The sequence below is a fragment of the Cervus elaphus genome, chromosome 19, assembly GCF_910594005.1.
Source record: "Cervus elaphus chromosome 19, mCerEla1.1, whole genome shotgun sequence".
NCBI lineage: Eukaryota > Metazoa > Chordata > Mammalia > Artiodactyla > Cervidae > Cervus > Cervus elaphus.
The window spans coordinates 14,301,976-14,328,953 of record NC_057833.1 but is presented as its reverse complement, the minus strand read 5'-3'; the positions used below and the strand labels follow the sequence as shown (position 1 = coordinate 14,328,953).

General features: G+C 38.1%; 2 protein-coding genes across 7 annotated transcripts in view; one reads left to right on the top strand and one right to left on the bottom strand.

The window, feature by feature from the left end:
• Positions 1-6,005: 6,005 nt before the first annotated feature.
• TRIM59 (tripartite motif containing 59) lies at positions 6,006-21,157 on the top strand. Of its 2 annotated transcripts, XM_043875293.1 has the most exons (3): positions 6,006-6,176; positions 7,113-7,186; positions 18,136-21,157. In XM_043875293.1, exon 3 carries the CDS (start codon positions 18,139-18,141, stop codon positions 19,345-19,347), a length of 1,209 nt encoding a protein of 402 aa, XP_043731228.1. In that variant the 5' UTR covers positions 6,006-6,176; positions 7,113-7,186; positions 18,136-18,138; the 3' UTR covers positions 19,348-21,157. The 2 variants fall into 2 exon arrangements, with proteins under 2 accessions (XP_043731228.1, XP_043731230.1); XM_043875295.1 differs by lacking the exon at positions 7,113-7,186.
• A 242-nt stretch (positions 21,158-21,399) lies between these two features.
• SMC4 (structural maintenance of chromosomes 4) overlaps positions 21,400-26,978 on the bottom strand; it is a 32,792-nt gene continuing 27,213 nt past the window's right edge. For all 5 annotated transcript variants that reach the window (XM_043875285.1, XM_043875286.1, XM_043875282.1 and 2 more), the window contains 7 exons: positions 26,389-26,578; positions 25,186-25,330; positions 24,754-24,927; positions 23,953-24,135; positions 23,580-23,812; positions 22,882-23,065; positions 21,400-22,426 (listed from right to left, as the gene is read on the bottom strand). In XM_043875285.1, coding sequence (XP_043731220.1) covers positions 22,274-22,426; positions 22,882-23,065; positions 23,580-23,812; positions 23,953-24,135; positions 24,754-24,927; positions 25,186-25,330; positions 26,389-26,578 — 1,262 coding nt within the window. In that variant the 3' untranslated portion in view covers positions 21,400-22,273. The remainder of the gene's footprint in view (positions 22,427-22,881; positions 23,066-23,579; positions 23,813-23,952; positions 24,136-24,753; positions 24,928-25,185; positions 25,331-26,388; positions 26,579-26,978) is intronic.

Sequence of the window (26,978 nt, the reverse complement as noted above, 5' to 3'; positions counted from 1 at the left end):
AGATGGCCAACAGGAAAAGATGCTCAACATCACTAATCATCAGAGAAACGCAAATCAAAACAAAAATGAGATACCACCTCACACTTGTCAGAATAGCTATGATAAAAAAGATAACAAATAACAAATATTGGCAAGGATGCAGAGAAAAGGGAACTCTTGTGCTCTGTTGGTAGGAATGTAAACTGTGCAGCCTCTATGGAAAAAAGTATGGAGAATCCTCAAAAATTTAAAAAGAGAACTACCATACGATTTAGCAGTTCCACTCTTGGGTATTATCAGTAGAAAATGAAAGCACTCCTATATTCATTGCAGTAGTATTACAACAGTCAAGACATGCAGGCAGTCTAAGTGCCTATCAATAAATGAATGGATGAAGAAAATATGACACAATTGCCATGTATACTCAGTTATAGAAAAGAATGGAACCTTAACATTTGGAAAAGCATGGTTGAAACTAGAGGATATTAATGCTAAGTGAAATAAGTCAGAGAATGACACCTGCTGTATGGCTTCACTTACACGTGGAATCTAAAAAACCAAAGAAGTGAACAAGCATAGTAAAATAGAAACGGAGAACAAACAGGTAGAAGCCAGAGGGGAGAAGGACAGGGAGAGGAAAGAAATAGGTGAGAGAGACGTATGAGTTACAAACTTCCAGTTGCAAAATAAATGAGCCACAGGTATGAGATGTAAAGTGTGGGGAATAGAGTCGATAACTATGTAAAAAAAGTAAAGTGAAAAATATTTGCTGAGAAAATATTTTGAAAATGAAGTTATAATCATGTTTGAGAAAATTTGAAATATTCTGGAATATTGCAATCAGAACTAGGAATTGTTTCTGTAGGTTATTTTTTTTTGCCTGTGATAACTATGTTGTCAACTGCACATAATTCTTCATAATCTAGGATCACTAGACTTGTAAAGATAACCCCACCAGTCATTTCTGACTTAGTGGAACATTCTTCAGCTGAATCATTTTAAGTTATAGAAAGCTTCCCAGTTTTATGAAACACAGACCCTTGTCTTGTTGGAAATGTCACCACATAAATCACTGTTGGTAATCTGGCCACTGACCTGACACCGTCTACTTTTGTCAGTGCTACAACTGAACGGAGTAAACTTTGTGCATAAGAATTCAGAAGTTGTGAGTGAATACGAAACTTATAACTGCCTAATAACCACTAGAAGCCAGAAGTATTGAACTGTAGTCAAGCAAAATTCTCACCATCCATGTGAGTTTTGTGGTTTTGAATGCTACAAAATTTTTGCTGAAAAGATTATCATTCTAAACGCACAGAGCAGATTATCTTTATAAATGCACAACTCATTTTGGTTGCTATCAAATGGGTACAGGATGAAAAGTATAGAGTCTCTTCAATTGATGCCAGAATCTCTGGTAGAGAAAGAATGTTTTATTATTCATTTTAGGAAAAATAACTTGACCCTGTGAGTAGGGAAGTCAGGAGCTTATCTAATAAGAAATGTCTAAGCTACTTGACACAGGAACGTGGATAGGCTGTTCGGCTCCATTGGGAGAGGAGTCAGAGGAGAGGGTCTGTGAAATGAGGCGGGGCAGTGGTGAACAGTGGCCGTCTGCTGAAGCCGTCACGAGCTGGGCCCCATCTCTGCCAACATTGTCTCACTATAACAAACATCTTTTTGTTTAAGAATAATAGATCTCCCACTGTTCATCGACAGGTGGTAGAGGTTGGGACTTTTGTTTTCAACACAATATAACTGGTAATTTTGACAAGAACATATCAACTCCATAGCATCTTTAATTCTATTCTTCCATGGTTCTTCCATGGTTCCTTTATAATATACTCCATGCAGAAAGTTCTTCCCTTGATCCTGGATAACAATGCCAGGAGACCTGATTTCTTTGGTCACTGTTGGGGAACGCAGCAAAGTCCTGAGGCTTCTTTACATTGCAGAATACAGTCTCATTTTAGAAATTAGTCCGTCTAAGCTTCTAACTTCGCTGAAGCCACAGGTACTGCCTCCCCCTCAGGTAAGGAGGTAAGGCCTGCTACAGGAGGGTTGCTGACTCCTGGGGAAGATACAAGGTTGGCCATTTCTGAATTGCTTCTTTTCTGCTCCCCCCACCCCCACACTCCTATTACTTCAGTCCCTCCTGTCTCTAGTTAGGACATTTTTTAAAAAATGGAACTACGTTAAGAAAAAAATTTTTTTTGCCTGCACTGGGTCTTTGTGACTGCACACAGGCTTTCTCTAGCTGCAGCATGCGGGAGCTGCTCTCGAGTCAGTGTACGTGGGCTTCTCATTGGGGTTGCTTCTCTTTTTGCAGAGCAAGGGCTCCAGGCACGTGGGCTTCAGTGGTTGTGATGCATTGGCTTAGTTGCCCTGAGGCCTGTGGGATCTTCCCAAACCTTGTCTCCTGCATTGGAAGGTGAATTCTTAACCACTGGACCACCAGGGAAGCCCCCTGAATGCTTTTTTATTTCCAGATAGAATGACCGCAAAACTGTTCGGTAAGTCCTCTTAGTTCATCGCCCTTGTTCACTGCCGCTGTAATCACGGCACCAGCAGTGGCTGTGCTTTCCCTGAAGTCCTAGATACGAACAACCACAGGTGCCTTATAATTCGGAAAGCCTTACATTCTCTTGACTGTATGATTCTGTGAGGTCAACGTGATGGGAGACAACAGAGGGGTATTTAAACTTGGTAGCTGTTAAAACCCCAAATTGGAGAGTGTTTAGCTTGCTTACAGGGCACCTTCTTGTCACTGAGGCCTCTTCTTTTGTTTCTTGAGACAGAGAATGTCTAAGTCAGGAGTCTGACCTGAGCACCAACGTTTCTCATAAAATTCGTGCTTTATTGCCTTTTTGTATCACCTGTTAATAACTGCAAAAAATTTCTCATCTTTTATCCTTTCCTTATCTCCAGTCTCCAAAAGGAGATTGTTGCAAGTATATAAGCATAGACCCAAAGCAGCTGAACTTTCTCCCTCCCCACCTTTTTTTGGGGTAGCTGAGCACTTTATCACCTCAGATTTATTTAAATCTTTTTTAATTGGAGGATAATTGCTTTATAATATTGTGTTGGTTTCTGCCATATATCAACCTGAATCAACCACAGGTATACACATGTTCCCTCCCTCCTGAACCCCACTCCCATTTCCCTCCCCATCCCCCACTTCTAGATTGTCCAGAGCTCTGGGTTGAGCTTCCTGTATCACATAGCAAATTCCCAACTGCCATCCATTTTACATATGGTAATATATAGGTTTCCACGCCATCCTCTCAAGCTGCTCCACCCTCCCCTCCCCCCACTGTGTCCTCAAGTCTGTTCTCTATGTCTGTGTCTCCACTGCTGTCCTGCAAATAGTTTCATCAGTACCATCTTTGTAGATTCCATATGTATGCATTAATATATAACATTTGTCTTTCTCTTTCTCACTTACTTCATCCTATATAATAGGCTCTAGGTTCATCCACCTCATTAGGACTGACACAAAAGCACTTCTTTTATAGCTGAGTAATACTCTATTATATACATGTACCACAACTTCTGTACCCCTTCATCTGTTGATGGACATCCACATTGCTTCCATGTCCTAAGCACCTCAGATTTTTAACCTTATGGATTTTGAGCATGTACTTCTGCATCTGAGAGTTATCTTTCTGAAAGTTATCTTTCTGTCCATCCTTTCCAGGCAAACATTATATTCTGTAACATGCATGTATCACAGTCCACAAACCCCAGTATATCAAGTGGACTGTGATGCTGAGGCTGCCACTGTATTTGTAGGCTCCTGTATCTCCGTGATCATGCTGGTTATAGAAATCTTTGATCAAGTTGGGAATCCATGGGCCTCTAAGCCAGTCTCTTTGTAGAAACAGAAGTAGCCCTTCCTTTTAGGTTTCATAGTTTCCTTCCACTAGGACCTGATTCATCTTTATTTGGGGCTTCTTTTTACTTCTCCCATTCAGCCTCTTCCCTCAAATGTTATTTACCTCAGTGGATTGAGGCTTTTGGAAAACAAAAGCCAGGTAAGTCTAGGGAGAAATTACTTCCGATTACATAATTCTTTAGGTAAGGAAGGGAAGGGGGAAAACACAAGTGGAAAAAATTAGAGCTCAAAGCATTAGTCAGACATATTCATTCATTCTAGAGGCAATTATAGGAGAAGGCAATGGCACCCCACTCCAGTACTCTTGCCTGGAAAATCCCATGGACGGAGGAGCTTGGTAGGCTGCAGTCCATGGGGTCGCTGAGTCAGACATGACTGAGCAACTTCCCTTTCACTTTCCACTTTCATGCATTGGAGAAGGAAATGGCAACCCACTCCAGTGTTCTTGCCTGGAGAATCCCAGGGACCGTGGAGCCTGGTGGGCTGCCGTCTATGGGGTCGCACAGAGTCAGACACGACTGAAGCGACTTAGCAGCAGCAGTAGCAGAAGCAATTACACTTAAAAAAAAAAAAACAAAAACCTACCTTTTTTTAAGTGCAATTTTAGGTTAACAGCAAAATCAAAGGGCTGGTACAGAGACTTCCCATATATTATTATTTCCTGCCCGCCCCGTGCGCCCCCGCCCCCCCCATGCATAGTCTCCTCCATCATCAACATCCTCCACTAGAGCGGTAGATTTGTTACAAGTGGTGGATTTACATGGACACATCATTATCACCTAAAGTCCATTGTTAACATCACCCTTACACTTTTTTTTTTTTTTTTCAAAAGAGAATAGTTTTATAGAAATATGTTACATTTATAGCCATGGAAAAATATTCACAACATATTGTTTCGACAGCAAGTTAAAAACTGTATCAGAATGATTCCAACGTTGCAAGACAAAATTCAGCTATGTACGTAGTAAAGTCTAAATGGATGTATGTCACCATGTAACAGCAGATAGCCTGGATAGCACTGGAATTCACACAACGTAAGTAACCCTTTCAGTAGTTAAAACTGGTGAAGACGTCTGAGATTAACTCAGGACTCACTGATACTAAATTTTATTGTTTAATATTTTTCTGTAATTTACTGTATGAGTCTAAGATCTGAAAGTCCTAGCAATACAGAGTATACTGAGGTTCACAGCTTTACTTACCACAGTAAGTAACTTCCAACTACATTTTAGAGGGAAGTGTGATGAGGGTGTATCTTGAGATATAGTTGGATAAAAAGTTTCTTAAGAAAAAAGAAAGGACTGAACTGTTTGTTTTGTGATTCTAGGGGTTAAGAAAGTGAAATAGGAATTTGGCGGAGAAATTAAATTGGAAATCAGGAATTCTGTGCAATAGTCACCTCTAGACAACAATTTCGTATCGTGGAGAGGCGGCGGAGGCGAGACGAAGAGTAGTGGTAGGACAAGATGGAGGGAAATGGTCCTAATTGAGTCTTAAGGTCCCACTACCCCTCAGAGTTAGTTCTCTTTAAGTACAAGAGAATTCCCAGTCATCAGAAGCCCTCTCCTATACGGGAACAAGTGTTCTGATGGGTTTGTGTCTCCAGATGCTGTAAACAAAAGCGAAACCGGGCTCAGGCGAGGATGGCGCTCGCTCACTGGGGTGCTTGTGCACTCAGGACGCCTCAGGGTGCTGGGAACCTATGAAGTCACGACGGAAGACGCTGCGCTTGAAGGTCTAGAATTAGGACGTGCCGACTTGGCTCCACGTTAAAATAAAAAACAGAAGTAGTTCTAGGAATCTTTTGTAGAAATCATCGGCCTCCGCCAGGCCCCGCCTCTCCCGGGACGCCATCCAGAGGCCCCCAGAAGGACTCCAGGCCAGACGCTCCAGGACTCGGCAGCCAGAAGCGCCCCCGCCCACTGAAGCCACCCTAGCAGCCCGCCTCGGCAGCGCCAGAGCTGCACCCGCTCCCGAGCTGCACCCGCTCCTAGTGCGCAGGCGCGGGACGCTCGCCGCCGGCCTCGACCGGAGCCCTAGCGACCCTGCCCCCGCTTCAGCCCCAGCTGTGGGCAGTTTACTTTTGAACCGCGGCCCCGCGCTCTTTCTCATTGGCTGAGGCTACGCAATTGAAGGTTGCCGGGAGACTGCGCCTGCGTCCTGAGGCGCCCGAGCTCCGCCTCTTCTGAGCACCTGAAGGCCTCAGGGCGGAGGGCGGGGACGCCAAGCAGCCCTCAGCATCCGTCCGGAGGCCGTGCCGCTCTGCCGCTGCTAGTGGAGTTCCCGGTTTCCCGTCCTCACGGTGAGTTTAAGGAGCTTTTCTTCGGTCCGACAAGGCGGCTGTGGGTCCCTCCTCTTTCCTTGTAGCCCAGGCTGGTGTACTGTGTGTGTCTGAGGCTTGGTAATTCAGAGGGCTGGCTTGGGTCCTGCGTCTCTTCCCTCTTGTCCCGGGTGAAGAGTTGGGGGAACCTTGTTTTCCCTCTCGCCGGGATGGAGCTGCATTTCCGTGAGAGACGAGGCCCTCTGTGGTGGGGTGGGGAAAGGGGCGGACTCCGCCGAGCTGGGCGACCTCTCGGGGGTCGGAGTGGGGGACGCCGAGGCGCGTGGGGAGAGAGGCCCGGAAGGATTTGTCGTAAACCTTCGAGAAAGGGAAGGTGAAGGAAGGGCCCTGGTGTTTTGAGCCCCTTCTCTGGCAGACGTTCTCACCGGAATTAACAGGGTAGGTGTTGTTATACCCATCTTACGGATGTGAAACGGCAGTTGTGAGAGGTGCTAGGTAAAACACCTCCCCGGACTCTGAGCATTTACGTGGCAGAACTGAGAGATGAACAGACGTACTGATGTGAAAAACCTAAATCAAGATTTGTGATCTTTAACTGGCATAACCTTTCACTCCTATGAGTGCTGCTTGCCTTCCAGTTAACACTCAGCTCTCCAGCATGACCATGAAGGTTTGCTCCGTCATCACCGTTGTTGCCTAATGTTTTCGAGATACTTGACTCTATAAAAAGAGGTCCTTTGTGACAGTTTATTTGGTCACAGATTGGTTGGGATTTTCAAGTTACAGTGATACCTGCTCCACAGCTATTGATCCTTGTCACTACTTTAAAAAACACACACACACAGTGAGGCACAGGGAAGGTAAGTATTAAAGATAGTGATACTTCCTAGGATGTCGTACTTAACTTTTTTTGAGAATGTGAATCTGGAACATTAAGATAAAATAATTTTATTTCAGAATAAGGGTAAAAGAATCCGAAAAAGTTGAAGAAGATATATATTCAGTCTCCAAAGCAGAAAGTCAACTAAGTGGTAAGTTCTGGGAGATTGAGTGAATACCAAAGAGATTTTCAGTAAAATTTTAAACTGTAAGGTGATTTCAATTTTTGACTCTTTTTTTAAAAAAGGAGTGCATGTTGGTGGTATGTAAAATTCGAAGCATGTAGAAGGATCATAAAATGAAAAGCAAACAACTCTCTTATCTGACCTATACCTTAGTCACTGTTAACTTTTGTTTACCCTGCTGCTGGAAATTTTACAAGAATGTGTGCATCTTAATACAGACACACATGTTTAACACTTACAGATCTGCAAGTTGAATTTATTAAGTTGTTGGGGTACCTTTTTACCATGCATCTACATACTGTTGCTGCATTCCTTTTTTTTTTTTTTTTTAAGGTTTTTTTTTTTTTTTTGGTGTGAACCTTTTTTATAAACTCTTGGTTGAATTTGTTATAATATTGCTTCTGTCTTATGTTTTGGGTTTTAGCTCCAGGGCATGTGAGATCTTAGCTCCTGGACCAAGGATCAAAACCAGCATCCCCTGTATTGGAAGGCAAAGTCTTAATCCCTGGACTGCCAGGGAAGGCCCTGCATTCCTTTTTTATTTATTTTTACTTTTAATTGGAGTGTAACTGCTTTATAATGTTGTGTTGGTTTCTGCCATACAACAGTGTGAATGAGCCATAAGTATGTGTGTAAATACACATACACACTCCCTCTTGATCCTTTCATTCCCCCACTGCATTTCTTTTTAATCACCAGGTAGCTGTAATTTGGGGCTTCCCTGGTGGCTCAGCTGTGGAGGGAGAAAAAGAAAAAAAGAGAGAAATCTGCCTGTAATGTGGGAGACACTGTTCAACCTTTGAGTCAGGAAGATCCCCTGGAGAAGGAAGTTGCAACCTGTACCAGTATTCTTGCTTGGGAAATCCCATGGACAGAGAAGCTTGGCAGGCTACAGTCCAAGGGGTGGTGAAAGAGTTGAACACAATTTAGTGACTAAACAACAATAACAGCAGCTATCCCTTAAAGTAAGGGACCATAGTTTAGCTATTCTGGCAAGATGAAATTTTGATCTTAGTTGATGTTAGTTTTAACGTTGCTTTTCAGCAAACATTGTTGAATTTTTTCCACCAAGTATGTATTTTCACTTTGAAAACTATTTCTTAAAAAGGCAAAGAAAATCTTAACTCCTCATATCAGTTGCTCATTAAATTGCATTAATGGGCTTCCCCTGGTGGCTCAAATGGTGAAGAATCTGCCTGCAATGCAGGAGACCTGGGTTTGATCACTGGGTCGGGAAGATCTCTTGAAAAAGGGAATGGCTACCCATTCCAGTATTCGTGGTTGGAGAATTCTGTGGACAGAGGAGCCTGGTCTTTTTTTAGTCTGAGGGAACAGGTTGATGTCACAATGCAGGAAAAGAGTACAAATGGGCAGAGTTAAAAATCAGATCTGACCATAGAAATTTTTTTGTTTTGTTTTGAATTAGGTGATCCTTCATTATTTTTGTACATTTATTCTTCTTTTTTTTTAATCAGTTAGGGCCACAGAGATGTGAGACCCAGCTTGGGTGGTGGCACTTCTTGAATTTTCCCAGACCTATAGCTGACTCACTGTCTTAAGTCCTAGAGTAAGTCATCTAACTCTATAATGTAGCAAATTTCTCTTCAGAGGTGGTAAACTAATGAATGTTTTATAACCATTCATGTTTAGAGATGAAAGACAATAATGCATTGGGGAATTAAGGCTTTTAAAAAATAGTTTACACAGGAGAATGATATTTTTGGTATGCCCAGTTCTCCGTCCTCTGTCAGTGCTGACCATACATAATAAGCTGGTTAGACACTGTGGAGACTCCATAGAAAATCAACTTTGTGGAGAGAGACTGCATAAAAACTTTAGAAGTTCAATTATGTGTTTGTTTTGACACTTAAGCACAAGAAATCTGAGAAATAATTTATAAGTAGATGATTTAGCTTCAGGTTTGTTTCTGAAAAGATTTCTTTTTTATATTTCTTGGTGACTTTTAAAAGGGAAGCAGGAAATCTTGAACTAAGTTATCAGTTTGTCCTTTGTCTCTTAGTCCCCGCTGGAGGAAAATAACATTTTACTTGGGTTTTAATTTTTTTGCTTTTTAAAATTATAGAATAATAGAAATTGATTCCAAAATTAATTTGGCAGGGTTGAGCCTGGCTGAATAATAGGCAAGACACTTAAAAACATTTTTAAAGTTTTTTTTTTATTGTTTTGAAACTTACATATAATTTACCATTTTAACCATTTTTAAGTGTATAGTCAGTGGCATTAAGTACATTTCACCTTGTTGTGCAGCCATCACCATCTATCTCCAGAACATTTTCATCTTCCCAAAGTGAAGCTGCACTCATTAAACAATAACTCTTCAACTCTCCTCCCTCTAGCCCCTGGCAACCACCATTTTACTTTGTCTTTGTAGACTGTGCTTATTGGCTTTTATATTATGTGCATTTTTCATGTCTATTGTGATCATACATTTTTTTCTCCATTGACCTAATTGAGTAATTTTCTGTTACTGAGTTAACTTTACATTTTCAGAAAGAACTGTATTTGGTTCTGTACTGTATTCTTTTAATGTGATCAGGATTTGTTTTTGCTAATACTGTGTTCAGGATTTTACATCTGTATTCATTTTTGTAATTGTTCTATTTTTAGTTTTGAGTTGTCTTTGTTAGGTTTTGCAGTTATGTTATACTATCCTCAAAACAGTTTGCAAACGTGCTATCTTGTATTCCTGAGCAGTAGTACAAGTAATTGTTTTTAACCACTTGGATGAACCCACCAGAGAAGCTTTCTCCCTTTCCCACCTTTTTTTTCCCAGACCCTTTTTTTTTTTCCCCAGAGTAGCACTTTTCCAGCTTGTGAATTTCTCTCATGGTTTGGTTTATCTTCTCTGGTCAATTTTGATGTTGGAACTGACAGTAAAGAATAGTTAATTTCTTGTAGACTTTCAAATATAGCATAGGTATTCTCTGTAATTTTGGCTTTTCCCATATTTGGCTTATTTCCTTTTTTTAATGCTAAACTTAGTACATTTGTTATTTCTTTCTTAATCCTCTTGTTTGCGTTGCATTGCACGCTTAGTCGCTCAGTCATGTCCAACTGTTTTGTGACTCAGTGGACAGTAGCCTGCCAGGCTCATCTGTCCATGAGATTCTCCAGGCAAGAATACTAGAATGGGTTGCCATTTCCTACTCCAGGGCATCTTCCCGACCCAGGGATCGAACCCCGGTGTCCTGCATTACAGGCAGATTCTTTACCATCTGAGCCACCAGGGAAGCCCCTATTGCTGCATAACCAATCCCACATTTTAGCTCTTAAAATTGAAAACAGTTCCCTTGGGTCAGGAATCTCGGAGCAGGTTAGCAGTCTGCTTCTGGCCTGTGGTCTCTCATGATGTGGCCCGTGATCTCTCATGATGTTGCAGTCATTGCCAGATTTTACTGGACCTGAAGTATCTGCTCATTATGTAGTTGCTTGAGTTTTCAGGTTCTTGGGGGTTGTTAGACTAAGGGTCTTAGTTTCTTGCCGCAGCGGTGGACCTTGGTCTGCTTGCAGCGTGGCATCCTCCTTCCCTTAGTGAGAGTGATCTAAGAGAGATGGAGAGAGCCAGAGCATTCCAGAAAGAAGCCTGGTCTTTTATTACAGAATCTTAAAGTTACATCTGCTGTATTGTTAAAAGGGAGTCACTAAGTCCAACCCACGCTCAAGAGAAGGGAATTACAAAAGGATGTGACATCTAGGAGGTAGAGGTCCATCTTGGAAGCTTCCTATCATAGATAGCTAAAGGTTTGTTTATTTAAAGAGCCAGGCCTCGGGTTTATCAATTCTAACAGTTTTCTGTTTTCTAATTCACAGTTTTCTTCATGAGTTAGAATTGTTCTTTTCTTTTGCTTTTCCTAGGTTCATTTTCTTTTTTTCCCCCTAACTTTTTAAAAAAGATGAATCCTTTTTATATTACTTCTTTAGTTACTAAGGAATGAATTGCATCTTGGCTGGGTAGAGAATTCTTAGGTCATATCCTTTTCCTTCCTGACCCTTGTGGGTATTGACTGCTACATTGTCTTTTAACATTTCCAGTTGCTTTGGAGGTGTTCTGTTTATCTACTGCTGTGTAACAAATAGAAGGTTTGGATGCCTGATGTCCAGGATGACTTTTTCACTCACATGTCTGGCACTTCATTGCTCCTCCACTTGGCCTCATCAGCAGAGCAGGATAGAATTTTTACATAGCAAAGAGGCAACAATCTGCTAGGCTACCTAAGGGTTATATCCAGAACTGTCTTACTGTCGCTCTGTATCCTATTGGTCAGAGCAGTCACACGTCTTGCCCAGATCTTTTTGAGGGGAGATTAGATTTCATCTCTTGAGAGAATACCAGCAAAGTCACATCTCAGAATAATATATCTGAGAAATAATTTTTGTGGCCATCTTTAGAAATTATAGTCTCCCAGAGAATTTTGAGATCATTATGTTTTTATTTTCCTTTTTTAAAAGTGTCTTTACTGCCTAGATGCATGTGAGATTGTCTTTATTTCTTTATTTAAAATTTTAACATTTTAAATTGCCTTTTAATTTGTTGAAAGTAAAAGAGAATTTAGGTTTATAATGGAAAACAGCAGCCTCCTGCCCTCATGTTCCCGAGTCTTGATTCCTGCTCTCCAGAAGCAGTCATTTCATTCCATTTAAATATTTCTTTTGGTATTGCTTCTATATTTCTAAATAATTGGCTTTTGATGGGATTTTGGTTTTTCATTTTTAGGTATGTATTGACTTCTTATAAGGGAAGATTAAGATAAATTCTTAAACACTGTTTCCTTCCCTATTCCCTCCTCTCAATATAACTTTCTCATTTTCTTAATTTGAGCTGTTACAACAAACCTACCTTAAACAGCAGTCATTGATTTCTTAAACAACAGTCATTGATTGCTTGCAGTTTTGTAGGCTTGTTAGTCCAGGATCATGACGCTGGCACAGTTCGGTTCTGGCCAGAGCTCTCTTCCTGCTGTGCCTTCACATGGCAGAGAGCAGAGACAGAGAGGGAGCAAGCTCTGCATCTCTTCCTTTAAGGGGCGCATCTCAGTCATGAGGGCTCAGCTGTCAAGACCTAATTACCTCTGCCTCATATATACTCTCACATTCAGGGTTAGGATTTTAGTATATGAATTTTCAGGAGACACATTCAATCCATAACAGTCATGCTTTTTGGTAAAATCAGTATTAATATTTATAATGTTATGATTAATGGGACAATTGAATTATATAATGTGCTATAATATTTCCTTTTTTCATGACTCCATCATTTTCTCTTACATTTAGTTTTCTCATTACCTCTCAGTATGTTCAGACACATGAAATATTGTCTGTTCCATTCATTTACTTAAAGACATTTCTTCTGGATTTCTGTCTTCTTCCTCTAGACTTTTTCTCTAGGCTTGCTGCACAGTTGTCTAGGATTCCATTTCACAGTTACTCTGGTGAGAATTCTTGTTTTTCTTGTCTTCCTGCAGTAGTTTTTTTTTTTTAAGAAATGGCAGGTAGTGGGTGTTTCAAAACCCAGGTAGTGGGTTTTGAGATCTCTTGTGTCAAACTATCTTTAGACTACTATCAAAATTTACTTTTTCTGGGTGTACAGTTTTAGGTTGGAAGCCATGTTTTCCTATTAAAGAATTGCTTCATTGTCTTTTAGTTTCCAGTGTTGTAGTTACACACAGCATAGCTAAATCCAAGATACTCATCCCAGAAAGTACTCATTGGAAAAGTTTGTTGCTCCTTTCCCCTCCTCAAGAGTCTAGACTGGTTATGTAAAATTCCTGGTACATAAAATTTCATACTAGTTTCTGAAAAAAAAAATAAATAAATAAATAAATAAATTTCATACTAGTTTCTGGAAGAACTAGCCCTTAAGCATGATAGCCACTTTTATCTTCTGTTTCTCAGGCAGCACCCAGAGTTAGGAAGTTCCTGACCTTACATATTAATAGTTATTTTCAATCAGGCTTACTTCTGTTAGCCAGTCTTCACTTCTCATGAATGTGTTGGCTAAAATCAGTTTTTCATAACAGCTAGAAGAGGGTAATTTGAGAGTAGATTTGGTGTCTGTATCTTCAAGTTATCTACACACTTCTGATTAAATTTTGTTAAAAATATATGCTGTTTGTTGTTGTTCAGTCACTAAGTCGTGTCGGACTCTTTGCGACCCCATGGACTGCAGCATGCCAGGATCATCTGTGTTCCACTGTCTCCTGGAGTTTGCTCAAATTCATGTCTTTTGAGTTGGTGTTGCTATCTAACCATCTCATCCTCTTTCGCCCCCTTTTTCTTTTGCCTTCAATCTTTCCCAACATCAGGGTCTTTTCCAATGAGTTGGCTCTTCACTTCAGGTGGCCAAAGTATTGGAGCTTCAGTTTCAGAATCAATCCTTCCAATGAATATTCAGGGTTGATATCCTTTAGGATTGACGGGCTTGATCTCCTTGTAATCCAAGGGACTCTCAAGAATCTTCTCCAGCACCATGATTTGAAAGCATCCATTCTTCAGCACTCAGCTGCCTTTATGGTCCAACTCTCATATCCATACATGACTACTGAAAAAACGATAACTTTGACTGTATGGACCTTTGTTGGTAAAGTGATGTCTCTGCTTTATAATACACTGTCTAGGTTTGTCTTGAGCTTTCCAGGTGGCTCAGTGGTGAATCTACCTGCCAATGCAGGAGGCTTGGATTTGATCCCTAGGTCGGGAAGATCCCCTGGAGGAGAGCATGGCAACCCACTTCAGTATTCTTGCCTGGATAATCCCATGGACAGAGGAGGGCTACAGTCCATGGGGTCGTAAAGAATCAGACGCGACTGAGTACGCATGCTTTGCAGTAGGTTTGTCATAACTTTCCTTCCAAGGAACAAGTGTCTTTTAATTTCATGGCTGCAGTCCCCATTCACAGTGATTTTGGAGCCAAGAAAATAAGATATGTCACTCCTTCCATGTTTTCCCCTTCTGTTTGACCAGATGCCATGATCTTCGTTTTGTTAATGTTGAGTTCCAAGCCAGCTTTTTCACACTCCCTTTTCACCCTCATCAAGAGGCTTTATGGTATCTCTTCACTTTTTGCCATTAGCATGGTATCATCTGCATATCTGAAGTTGTTGATATTTCTCCTGGCAGTCTTGATTCCAGCTTGTGTTTCATCTAGTCTGTCATTTTGCATGGTTTACTCTGCATATAAATTAAATAAGCAGGGTGACAATACCTAGTCGTACTACTTTCCCAATTTGGAACCCGTCAGTTCCATGTCTGGTTCTGACTGTTGCTTCCTGACCTGCACACAGGTTTCTCAGAAGACAGGTAAGGTGGTCTGGTATTCCCATCTCTTTAAGAATTTTCCAGTTTGTTGTGATTTACAAAGTTAAAGGCTTTAGCATAGTCAGTGAAGCAGAATTAGATGTTTTTCTGGAATTCTCTTGCTTTTCCTATTATCCAGTGGATGTTGGCAGTTTGATCTCTGGTCCCTCTGCCTTTTCTAAACCCAGCCTGTACATCTGGAAGTTCTCAGTTCACGTACTGTTGAAGCCTAGCTTGAAGGATTTTTGAGCATTACTGTGCTAGCATGTGAAATGAATGCAATCATATGGTAGTTAAAACATTCTTTGGCCTTGCCCTTCTTTGGGATTGAAATGAAAACTGACCTTTTCCAGTCCTGTGGCCACTGCTGAGTTTTCTAAATTTGCTGACATTTTGAGTGTGGCACTTTAACAGCATCATTTTTTAGGATTTTAAATAGCTCAGCTGGGGTTCCATCACCTCCACTAGCTTTCTTTATAGTAATGCATTCTAAGGCCCACTTGACTTCACACTCAAAAGATATCTGGCTCTAGGTGAGCGACCACACCATTGTGGTTATCTGGGTCATTAAGGCCTTTTTTTGTATAGTTCTTCTGTGTATTCTTGCCATCTCTTCTTAATCTTTTCTGCTTCTGTTCGGTCCATACTATGTCTGTCCTTTATTGTGTCTATCCTTGCATGGAATATTCTCTTCATATCTCTCCTTTTCTTGAAGAGATCGCCAGTCTTTTTCATTCTGTTGTTTCCCTGTTTCTTTGCGTTGTTCTCTTAAGAAGGCCTTCTTCTGTCTCCTTTCTCTTCTATGGAGCTCTGCATTCAGTTGGTATATCTTTTCCTTTCTCCTTTGCCTGTCACTTTTCTTCTTTCCTCAGCTATTTGTAAAGTCTCCTTAGCAACCACTTTGCCTTTTTGCATTTCTTTTTCGGTGACTTCGGTCACTGCCTCCTGTACAGTGTTACGAACCTCCATCCATAGTTCTTCAGGCACCCTGTCTACCAGATCTGAGTCTACCTATTCGTCACCTCTACGGACTACCCTATAGCTCAAATGGTAAAGAATCTGCCTGTGAGGCAGGAGACCAGGGTTCGAACCCTGGGTTGGGAAGTTCCTCTGGAGAAGGGAATTGCAATCCACTCCAGTATTCTTGCCTGGAGAATTCCATGGACAGAGAAGCCTGGTGGGTAACAGTCTGTGGGGTCACAGAGTTGGACATGACTGAGTGACTAACACACTTTCGTCACCTCCACTGTATAATCATGAGGGGTTTAATTTAGGTCATACTTGAATGTCTAGTGGTTTTCCTTACATTCTTCAGTTTAAGCCTGAATTTTACAAAAAGCAGCTGATGATCTGAGCCAGTGAGCTCCAGGTCTTGTTTTTGCTGACTGTATAGAGCTTTTCCCATTTAGTGATGTCCATGTATAGAGTTGTCTCTTGGGTTGTTGGAAGAGGGTATTTGCTATGACCAACATGTTCTCTTGACAAAACTGTTAGCCTTTGCCCTGCTTCATTTTGTACTCCAAGGCCAAACTTGCCTGTTACTCCAGTTATCTCTTGATTTCTTCTTTTTATATTCTAGGCCCTATGATGTAAAGGACATCTTTTTTTGGTGTTAGTTCTAGAAAGTATTGTAGGTATTCTATATTTGCTATAGAAGTAACTTTTGAGACCAGGATATCTAATGCTTCCATTTTATGTAAGTTCAAGAGATGATATTTTCTTTACAGTATGGTTATTTTGAATATCCTCCTCCTAAAAAAAGTTGAACTTTTGGGATCCTTAAATGGGTTCCCAGGGAAAATGTTTTCTAACTTTTTAACGAGTATAGGATTTTGGAGGGAAAGATTGTGTTCAGTTTTAGGGTTACTTTTTGATACTTGCATTAAATAACTAATATTAAATCTAAATTGAATATATGTCCATTGTTTAAATTTTATTCCTTTGCAAAATGTTATTCTGTTTATTTCTTCATTATGAATTCTGACATGACTTAAATTGAAAAAACATTTTGTTTTTCTTGGGTAGTTTTTCAATTTCAGAGCTCTCTGTAGGTACAAGATAATCATAAAGACTTCCCAACATGTAGGCACTTGAATTCATCTGCAGTGAATAATGTCATCTTCTGTTCTGTTGCTCAGTTACTTTTGTTTCCTGGAATGCTTCACAGTTCAGGCTTATTAGTATCGCACATCTTGGCTCATTATAGTTCTTAATGTTGTTAGTCTGAACGGCGTATTTTGTTTTCAGATGTATTCTTGATAGAACGTCTCCTAAGCAGAAATTTTGCTGTTTTAAAATAGAAGAACCCTAAAACTAAGGTCTGACATTTTATTAGCATTGGTCTCTAATGGGGCAGGGTTTACTCAGCCAGTGAGTGAGTGCCTGTTGTCAGGTTCTGCACGTAGACAGAATGCCTGCACTTACTGGAGGCTTGTATTCTAATGTATAGAAGAAGGTGATAAAATCTTTTATTATTATTTTTGTTTGTTTTTTTGCTATGCCACGCAACTTGCATGATCTTAGTTCCCCAACTAGGTGTCAAACATGGGCCTTGGCAGTGAGAGCACCAAGTCCTAACCACCGGACCACCAGGGAATCCCCACAAGTCTTTTAAATAAAGTCCATCTAAGTGCTAGAAAGTAGAAGTGCAGTGTTCAGTGAGATTAACAGGGGACCAAATCTGGGGAAGGAGGTGGCACTCAAGTTCAGGCTTGAAGGAGTTTGGTTTTGCACATGGTGAAGATGGGGCACATAGAACTATAAAGATTGAAGAGGTTTTTATGTTTATTAAAAGTACAGTTATTTGTAGATGTTGTTTATTGAAACTTGTAACAGTTTTTATAGAGGAGGCTTTGGTAAGCTTTAGATTTTACAAGAATGGCACTTGGAAGGCTTGTTGGAAATAACCAGTAATAGCTTGCCAAGAAGTGAAGTCACTTACGTCAGAGAAGATCTCTGAACTGTTGCTGGATTTCTTTCCTAAAGGAAAGATGGTGTTCTTAGCACTAACGCTCGAGTGTCAGTGATTCATAATCACCGCCATCCACACTTCATCCTTCAAACTTTATTGCCAGGACTAGTTCAGAAATGTGTTCCCTTTCCCAATCTTCCAATTAACATTACTTTAGAATATTACACTGTGCTGATTCAGGGCTTTAAGCACATACACTAGTATTCTAATTCAAGAACCTGAAAAATTTATAGAACAGTTAGAAATTTAGTAACTTACTTTAGAAACTGTGGTTGAGTCAACTGGGAATATGAGTTGAAGAAAGTAATTTTGCTAAGAATCAACTTGTTATTTAATAGTTTTAACTATTCATCAGTTGTGTATAGTTTTGATTTTGGCATCTTAGAATGTAAAAAGTTGCTCAGACTATTTATAATCATTAAGTAGACTTCCAACAGAACACCCCAAAGTAACTCTTAAAGGTTATCAATAATCAGTTATTAGGAATTAAATTATATAGAAAATTATTTTAGAAATCCTCTTGTAAATGACAAGTGCAATATATTAAGTTTGTAGGTTAACACTTAAAACTTTATATGTGTGCATATGTCTTTGTTATGTGTAGAATTAAAATACTTTTTTCTCTCGACAGGAAATGCACAATTTTGAGGATGAGTTAACATGTCCCATTTGTTACAGTATTTTTGAAGATCCTCGTGTACTACCATGCTCTCATACATTTTGTAGAAATTGTTTGGAAAATGTGCTACAGGCAACTGGTAACTTTTATATATGGAGACCTTTACGCATTCCACTCAAGTGCCCTAACTGCAGAAGTATTATTGAAATTGCTCCAAGTGGTATTGAATCTTTACCCGTTAATTTTGCATTAAGGGCTATTATTGAAAAGTACCAGCAAGAAGACCATCCAGATATCATCACCTGCCCTGAGCATTACAGGCAGCCCTTAAATGTTTACTGTCTCCTGGATAAAAAATTAGTTTGTGGTCATTGCCTTACCATAGGTCAACATCATGGTCATCCTATAGACGACCTTCAGAGTGCCTATATGAAAGAAAAGGACACCCCTCAGAAACTGCTTGAACAGTTAACTGACACACACTGGACAGATCTTACTTGTCTTATTGAAAAGCTGGAAGAACAAAAATTTCATTCAGAGAAAATGGTCCAAGGTGATAAGGAAGTTGTTCTCCAATATTTTAAGGAGCTTAGTGATACATTAGAACAGAAAAAAAAAATTTTCCTAACAGCTCTTTGTGATGTTGGCAATCTGATTAATCAAGAATATACTCCACAAATTGAAAGAATGAAAGAAATAAGAGAGCAGCAGCTTGAATTAGTGACACTGACAACATCTTTACAAGAAGAGTCTCCACTTAAATTTCTTGAAAAAGTTGACGATGTCCGTCAACGTGTGCAGATCTTGAAACAAAGACCACTTCCTAAGGTCCAACCTGTTGAAATTTATCCTCGAGTAAGCCAAGTATTGAAAGAAGATTGGAGCAGAACAGAAATTGGACAAATTAAGAAACTTCTCATTCCTGAAATGAAGATCTCTTCAAAAAGGATTCCCTGTGCCTGGCCTGATAAAGAGGAAAAAGTTGAATTTTTTAAGATTCTAAACATTGTTATAGTTACACTAATTTCAGTGATACTGATGCTGATCCTCTTTTTTAACCAACACATAATAACCTTTTTAAATGAAATCACTTCAATATGTTTTTCTGAAGTCTCTCTCTCTGTTTACCAAAGTTTATCTAAGAATGTGCACAGTTTAAAGAATATACTATGTCACCCTGTGTATTTACTGAAGGAATTCATGTGGAAAATAATTTCTCATTGAACATTCTAATCTGGATTATTTAAGTAGGCTTATTCTGTACAGCAGAGGCTAATGACCGTCGCTAGAGGAATATAGGGGCAGCTTGGATAAATAGCAAGCTAAAGTTTGTTAGAATTGCAACAAAAATAATCCCTTTCATGCTTCTGTTGAATACAAAACGTGTCATCAGAAGTTAGAAATGAGACAGAATGTCTGGTTTTCTGAAAACCAGAACAAAATCTAGTGATTACTTAAGTATTAATACATTATCCCATTTTTATCGGTTTGTAAGGTTGACTTACTGTTTTAACATTCTCATACCAGTAGTGTTTTAGCATTATATACTGCAGTGTGGTTGGCTTTGCAGTTTTGTATATAGTTTTTAATTAAAAGATGTCAAAATCCCGAAAGATATAGACACTTTTGAATGGGCAAATAAAGATGGTGAGAAGAGGTTTTATATTTAAGTAGCTAATTCAAAGTGATAGGGGATTGCTTATGTTAAAGATATGTTTGATCAAATGTACCTGATCCACACATTAGTGTGTTTTAGATTTAAGAGCCTATAGTTTCTGTAACATTCATTCCTAATAAAACTGTTGCTTTTGGAACTCTAAAGTGTTTTTAGGGACAAAACAGTAACATTTCCTAGCACTTACTGTCCTATGATTTGTATACATTTATTTTAGGATTGTATTGATATTTGACTTTTGTGTAGTCTTTGTCTTATTATTCATATCAGTTCTTGGGAAATATTGATATGTCCCACCCTCATTATGTTTGGATGGCATCATGTTAACTATATGTCTTTAAAATTGTCTTAAATTTCCTAAGTCTCTTATGCTAATGCCAAAGCACCACTAATTTGATGTTATTTTCTTGAATTGTAAGGGGCGTCTGCCTAGCTACCTAAGTCAGATCCCTTTGATGTAGTTCCCTTTTTGTTAACAAGGACTGAATTGTGGTCCTGGTAGGACTGCTGACACTTTTGTCCATGCAACCCTAAGTACAGGCTCACGTGCCCAAATTCCAAGTTGGCTGTAGTTTTAGACAGCGTGGTTAGGAGCTGACGGCCCGTGGTCCTACAGGCGGCTGTAATCAGGGCACCAGTTCCAGAATATCCTAAGACTTAGACCTTATCTGCTGAGAACAAGTCTGAACACTAAAGATGGCTGGCTATACTCAGTTCATGATCAGAATATCAAAATAGCACAACTATTGTTGTGTGGCAAAGAACATTTGTGTGGGCAAGAGAATGTTGTGTGGGCAAAGAACATTTGGAGGTAGAAGATGTGTATACAGCTACACACCAAATGAAGACTGGAGTTGCACTGACTTGATTAAAGTTAAAACACAGAAATGCCACATACTTTTTGCAATACATACAATTAATCTCACATTTCTGAAATAAGTATTAATCCTTGCTTTTTTGTGTATTAGGAAATAGACACAAAATTGTCCAAAGCCATTTATTTAGTATGAGACCCATATATTTTTTTAAGAGTTCAGCTGTTGTGTTACCTTTAAAGAATTTAAACCAAGATTTTTACTAGGGTTTCTAACATGTCTATGAATCACAGCTAGAAATGGAAACATTTTAGGTTTGACATCCATTTTTAATAACTTGCCAATTTTTAGTAAATAATACTTTTACATAAATTTTATGTAGGCTGCATGAATAATCCAATATACAAATAACTGACTTTTCCATGCTCTTCTGTTTTGTATTTTTGAGGATGAGATTATAAATTTAAAGTATATAATCTTGAAGTATTTCTAAGTTTTTATGTGTAACAAAAGTTTACATTGTAATAAACTCATTTGGATCTTTGCATTGAGTGGCTTAATAAGGTGCTGAAACTCAGAGGTGGTTGCCTTGGAATTTTCTTATGGGCTATGGGCATTATCTACTTTAACTTTTTAAAAGCACTACACTTATCTATTAGTTATGAAAATAGAAAAATATTAAATTCATCTCTGTTCTCACCAATGAAAAGACCTTGATTATACTGATAATTTTTTCTAGTTACCTTTCCCTTGTATAATCTTGACTTTATAAACAAATGACCATACTTGAATTTTAGATCTTCCTTTATTTAAGTCCATGCTAATGTATTTACATCTTACTGATTATGACACAGACTGTCTTTGTTGGGTTTTAGTACCTAAACAATAATGCACTATGAATAACAAGGTTATTTTGAATTTTAATTCTCAGGCTCTCTATCTAGATACTGAATAGCTTAGACCAGACTTCTGATTCAATACCAGGATTTTTTCTGAAAATGAAGTGGTTGCCATCTTATTTCCAGTAGTATATTCTTGAGCTAATGCAGTGTAACACAATAACAAGAAAGCCTTTTACAACTTGATGGACAAACAGTACTGCAACCTAATTTCCATTTATACAAAAGAAATTAATCCTTATACACTTAAATCATTCTTTTTCTGAAGCAACTATAGTGGGTATTTTTCTTTTTCAACCCACTCAAGTTATTTCAGACATTTGCTGGCCCTTTCACAAGTGTTTAAACAGTCAAGCACATTAGTTTAAGAATGTATAATATTCAAATTCTCACTCTTACAATTCAGAATGACTGGTTTAACATGATTTAGTTTACAACTGTACTGTTCATCAAGAATGTACTTTTAACTCTGCAGGTAGCACTGTGGAACTAAGGGGAAGTTATCTGACTGTCCAGGCATCTTATTTTCTCCATAGTTTGCCACTTACAAAATTGTCAGATTCTTACAATCTCCTAGAAACAGGCATATAGAGAATATTTTATTAAACTTGTACCATCTCTTAATTAAGAGCATAAAATAGAAACTATGATACAATTTAAGAATAGGTATTTTACATAATTTATATCCTTTACAAATAGAAAGGAAATACAATATGTTGAATCTATGGTAAGATTTTGAAAAATCTTCAGATTAAGCAAGTTTAGCAAAGTCCTTTAGATGCAATTTCTTTTGGGTTTACTGCAACACTTTTTGTTATATTGTATGTCTTGTAAATTCCAATAAGTCTATCTGAAATCTCAAACATATTATTTCGAAGAGAAATTATTATGAACTGGGCATTTTTTGTTTGTTCCTAAAGAGAAAAAACAGAATTAGAAAAATTATACATGTAAATATATGAATCATAATAAAGATCTAACTTTACTTCCCTAAAATATTTCTTAGGCAATAAATTGGAACATGACATTGATAATTAACATGAAAAAGAATGACAACATGGATAATTCATGAGATAGTATCTGGGTTAGAGAACAACTCAGGTATTTGGAAGGATAGTTGCCTAGTAGAAGTCTTCTAGTAGAAAAAAGATCTGGGAAAAGAAAGAAGTTCTATCTGTGTTTCTGCTACTAATTTACATTTATATTTTACTTTACCAAAATGGAACTATTTCGCTCAAATAAAGTGGTCTCCTTTAATACCATGGGAGTAGAGAATGGCAAAAGCTCGAAAGAATTCATAGAATTCCTTGTGTAATGTTTAGGGAACACACATAATTCTCAGAATGAAAAGCTCTAAATGATTACTTACATATATGTAAAATGCAACAATAGAAACATTTTTGAAATCAAGGGCTGCGTCAATCTCATCCATGAAGTAGAGGGGAGTGGGTTTATAGTGATGAAGAGCAAACACTAAAGCCAATGAACTAAGTGTTTTCTCTCCTCCTGAAAGGTTGAAGATCTTCTTCCAACTTTTCTTAGGTGGTCGAACACTGAAATAATTAAGAAAATCTTGTCATTTAAATTACTTGTAAAACTAAATTAAGACTCCATGATTTGTTTCCTGTAATTGGCTTCTACCACCTTCCTTGGGAATACCTAACTTGCTTTTTCATAAATATAAATTATTGGTGGGTTATTTTATAAAAATATTATTGGAGGATGAACACATAAGAACACCCAACAAAAATTTAAGATTTAAACAGTAGATCAGTAAGTAATTCTTGCTAGTCTTCCTGTTTCCCATGAATACTGGAGTGGGTAGCCAATCCCTTCTCCAGGGGAACTTGCTGACCAATGAGCTGAACCAGGGTCTCCTGCATTGCAGGTGGATTCTTTACCAGCTGAGCTACACAGGAAACCTGTAGGCAAGCTAGTATTTATCAAATAAAATACGCTGTAGACTTAACCGTCATATCCCACCCCTAAAAAATACTAAGTTTGGGGAATATGTACAAAGATGTTAACAGAAAAATCCAAAACTTGGTATATGGCATCATTACAAACCTGAACGTGATTCCTTCAGAGAAAGGATCCATGCTGTCTACAAGGTCCAGCTCAGCATCGCCTCCCAAAGTAAGCATTTGGTAATTTTCCTTTAATTTATTTGTTATTATATAAAAACCTGCCATGAATTCATTAAGTCTTTGTTTTCGAAGATCTTCATATGCCTGTCTAAAATTATCTCTTTCATTAGTAATTTTATCCAATTCTGCTACCCGTTGTAAATATAATTCTTCCTATGAAAAGAATATGAGAAAAACATGGTATACATTTCACATGAGAATTAAAACTGCTAATTATATAATAAAGGCTTAACAATTTAGGCTAAGGACTGAAGAGACTTTCTGACCATTACACATGAGTCATTTACTTGTACCTTCTTTTTATAATCTGCAATGGCGCCAAGATTTGGTTTCATTTCATGACACTGGGCTTCCAAAACTGCGATTTGATTTGTTATAGAATCTGGGTTCTTGATTGCTTCAAGCTCTTCTGGGCTTAGAACTGGAACCTTTTCAACATGATTATCTTCTATGGGATGCAGTGTTATTTTTGAAATCTACAAAGTTGGATGAATATTAGAAAATGCAGCGTTACAATTCATTGTTTCAAAAAAAACCTCTCAGGGACTTCACTGGTGGTCCAGTGGTTAAGAGGCTGCCTTGCAATGCAGGGGATGTGGGTTCAGTTCCTGGTTGGGAAATTAGCATTCCACATGCTACAGAGCAACTAAGCCCAGGTCTAACAGCTAGAGAGTTCATGCACTGTGATAAGAGATCCTGCATGGAGCAACCAGGACCTGACAGCCAAATATATTAAAAACAAAAACCTCACAAATTTAAGACAAATTACCTATCAGAACGACGTATAAGAAGTGGTGACTCATTTTTATATCAACTATTTTTCAAAGGACTTAAAAAACAAAAATAGTTGTAGTGCTCAAGTGTTCATGTTCAATCTCTATATCAGCTCTGGGATGAAAATGTTGACTAATTCTAACCATTACTCTTATTTTTCTGTATATAATAACTTCTATATACTGTTCATTTTGTTCCCTATAAACCTGAGATGTGATTATATAGCCTGAAATTAAGAATTACAACATACTTCAAAAACACAAACCCCAACTTTTTTCATAAAGGGTATTTTAAATTTACACTTGACTAACAATTCTCACCTCTTTTTGCCAATATTTTATTTTAGAATTATGTTCACCAATGTGACCATCTATTTGTTCAAGTTTCAACTTAATACTAAGTGCATCTTTTTGGAGAGCATGTTCATTTTCCTGAATTACTTTTAGTTCTTCAAGTAGGTTTCGATGTTCTTTCTGAATTTCTGGTAAGGATGCCTAGAAAACAAAAAGAGCTGCTATAGATATGATCTCAGAATAGGGATTTTCACATTACAAAGATGAAGTCAGCACTCTCGCCTCTTGCCTCTTTCACTTTAAAGAAAATGTTTTTATTTACAGAAAGTTAAAATGATCATTTTTTATTACACAGATGGAAGTTAACATAAGTGTAACCTACTGAATGCTTCCTACACAAGGTACTGATGTCATCCATAATTCTCTACTGCTTCACATAGCACCCTCTCCCCATCTTACCTCTGCATCATTTGTATTCTTTACAACCTCTGCGGCTTTGTCTTCAAGACTTTTTAGCTCTGTTGTTAAGTCATCTACTTCTTTCTCAGTATCTTTTATTTCTTTCTCTGTACGTAAGACACTGTCTTGTGCTTTTTTAAGATTTCTAAACAAGCAAAATCTTATATTAAAAACTTTTCATGACATTAATGTGACACTGTTTTCGATCACAGATTTAAAAACTTATGTTTAAAAAAAAACAACTTGTTTTACTAAAAATCTTTCGATTGATTTTTATGTTTGTACACACATTTGTGGGATGTTGTGTATTTTATTAAACTCTCAATATAAATTAATGAAAGTTCCTTATATAAAATTTTAGTTTCATTCAATCTTAAGACTATGAAGCAAAATTGTCCATTGTAGTATTATAGTCTTGTCATTTTCTTCTCAGACTGGAGGTTCTTAAATCTTTAACTCTTGAAACTATACCTTCAAGTAAATTACTTCCTGGTTCAAGTCAGGGAAAGTGTTTTGGGCAGAGTGAGGGGAGGAAATGGAACAAAGGACAACAGGGATGACAATGACACACACACACAACTATTTTTCCCCTGTGACTGATACCTGTGTTTATATTAATTAGCACCTTTTAACAAAGGACACTGCAATAACTGAATAACCAGATAATCACTATGCAACCAATTTATAATTCTAAGACAAACAGCTGTTTATATTTCAACATTGTATACATACTGTGCTTTATTTTAGAATACTTTAATACTCTAAAATTTAAAACAAGACCTGTATTATGAATGTATTAAAAACTTTTTGGGACAATGGAATAATCTAATTAAAATTTTCAGTTACGAAAACAATTATGCTAATAGATCTCATCCTTCTTATTCTCCTAAGACCTAGATCTATTTAAATGAATCACCATCTAATCCTCTAAACCAGAGAAATGAAACTCTTAACTTCTATGTCCTCACAACTGGGGAGTTACATAACCACATTTTGGTAAGCCATACCTGTTTTATCAGTTTTTACAAACTAATCATACGATAAATGTTTATTATTGGCCTCCACCTATTAAAATCCTACTAGGTAACAATGTCAGATCTTAAAAAGTAACAGCAAACATTTATTGGACATTAACTTTAAATATTAACCCCCGTTTCAGTGTGATGTAGGGAAGAGGAAGACAGGGCAGTATGCAAACTCTACCTGTCAGCAGTCTTGATTGCCACTTGTGCCTTAGTAATAGCAGAAGCACATTCATCTAATTGCTTATTTATTTTATCAAGTTTGTCTTGTTGGGCCTTGAGTTTATGGTTATTGATTTCTACGATGATATTGTGTAACCTTTTAACCTCAGCTTCCACTTTACCAGCTCTCTCAGCCACACTGTTATACTCTGGGGGGATAAAAAAAAGTAAAATTAATTTGTGTTTCTACACTAATAAGCATCATTTGTTAGATGCATTCAATAAATTTCTTCAGTCAGTACAACTTAACCTGACGCATGCAAAAGAAACTTTAAACATTTGAGGAAAAGGGCCTCAAAAACAAAGCAAAACTCCAAACACAAAACCAGAATGCCCTATATGAAAACAAATGGTGTTACAACAACATATAGTTAATTCTCTGGCTCAGCTGTGAACATAACCCATATTTCTTAATGGCTTCATACTGTTTATAGGGTACTTTGACTATCTGTCTCATAATGATTTTTTACCCTTAGACTCTGTACCCAACTACAGACTGGGGGTGAAGAAGCTGTGGTTATTTGATTCTGCTAACCCTCGAATTCTCTT

Coding starts and splice junctions, on each gene's coding strand:
- TRIM59 (XM_043875295.1), top strand. CDS start 18,139: ATGCACAATTTTGAGGATGAGTTAACATGTCCCATTTGTTACAGTATT.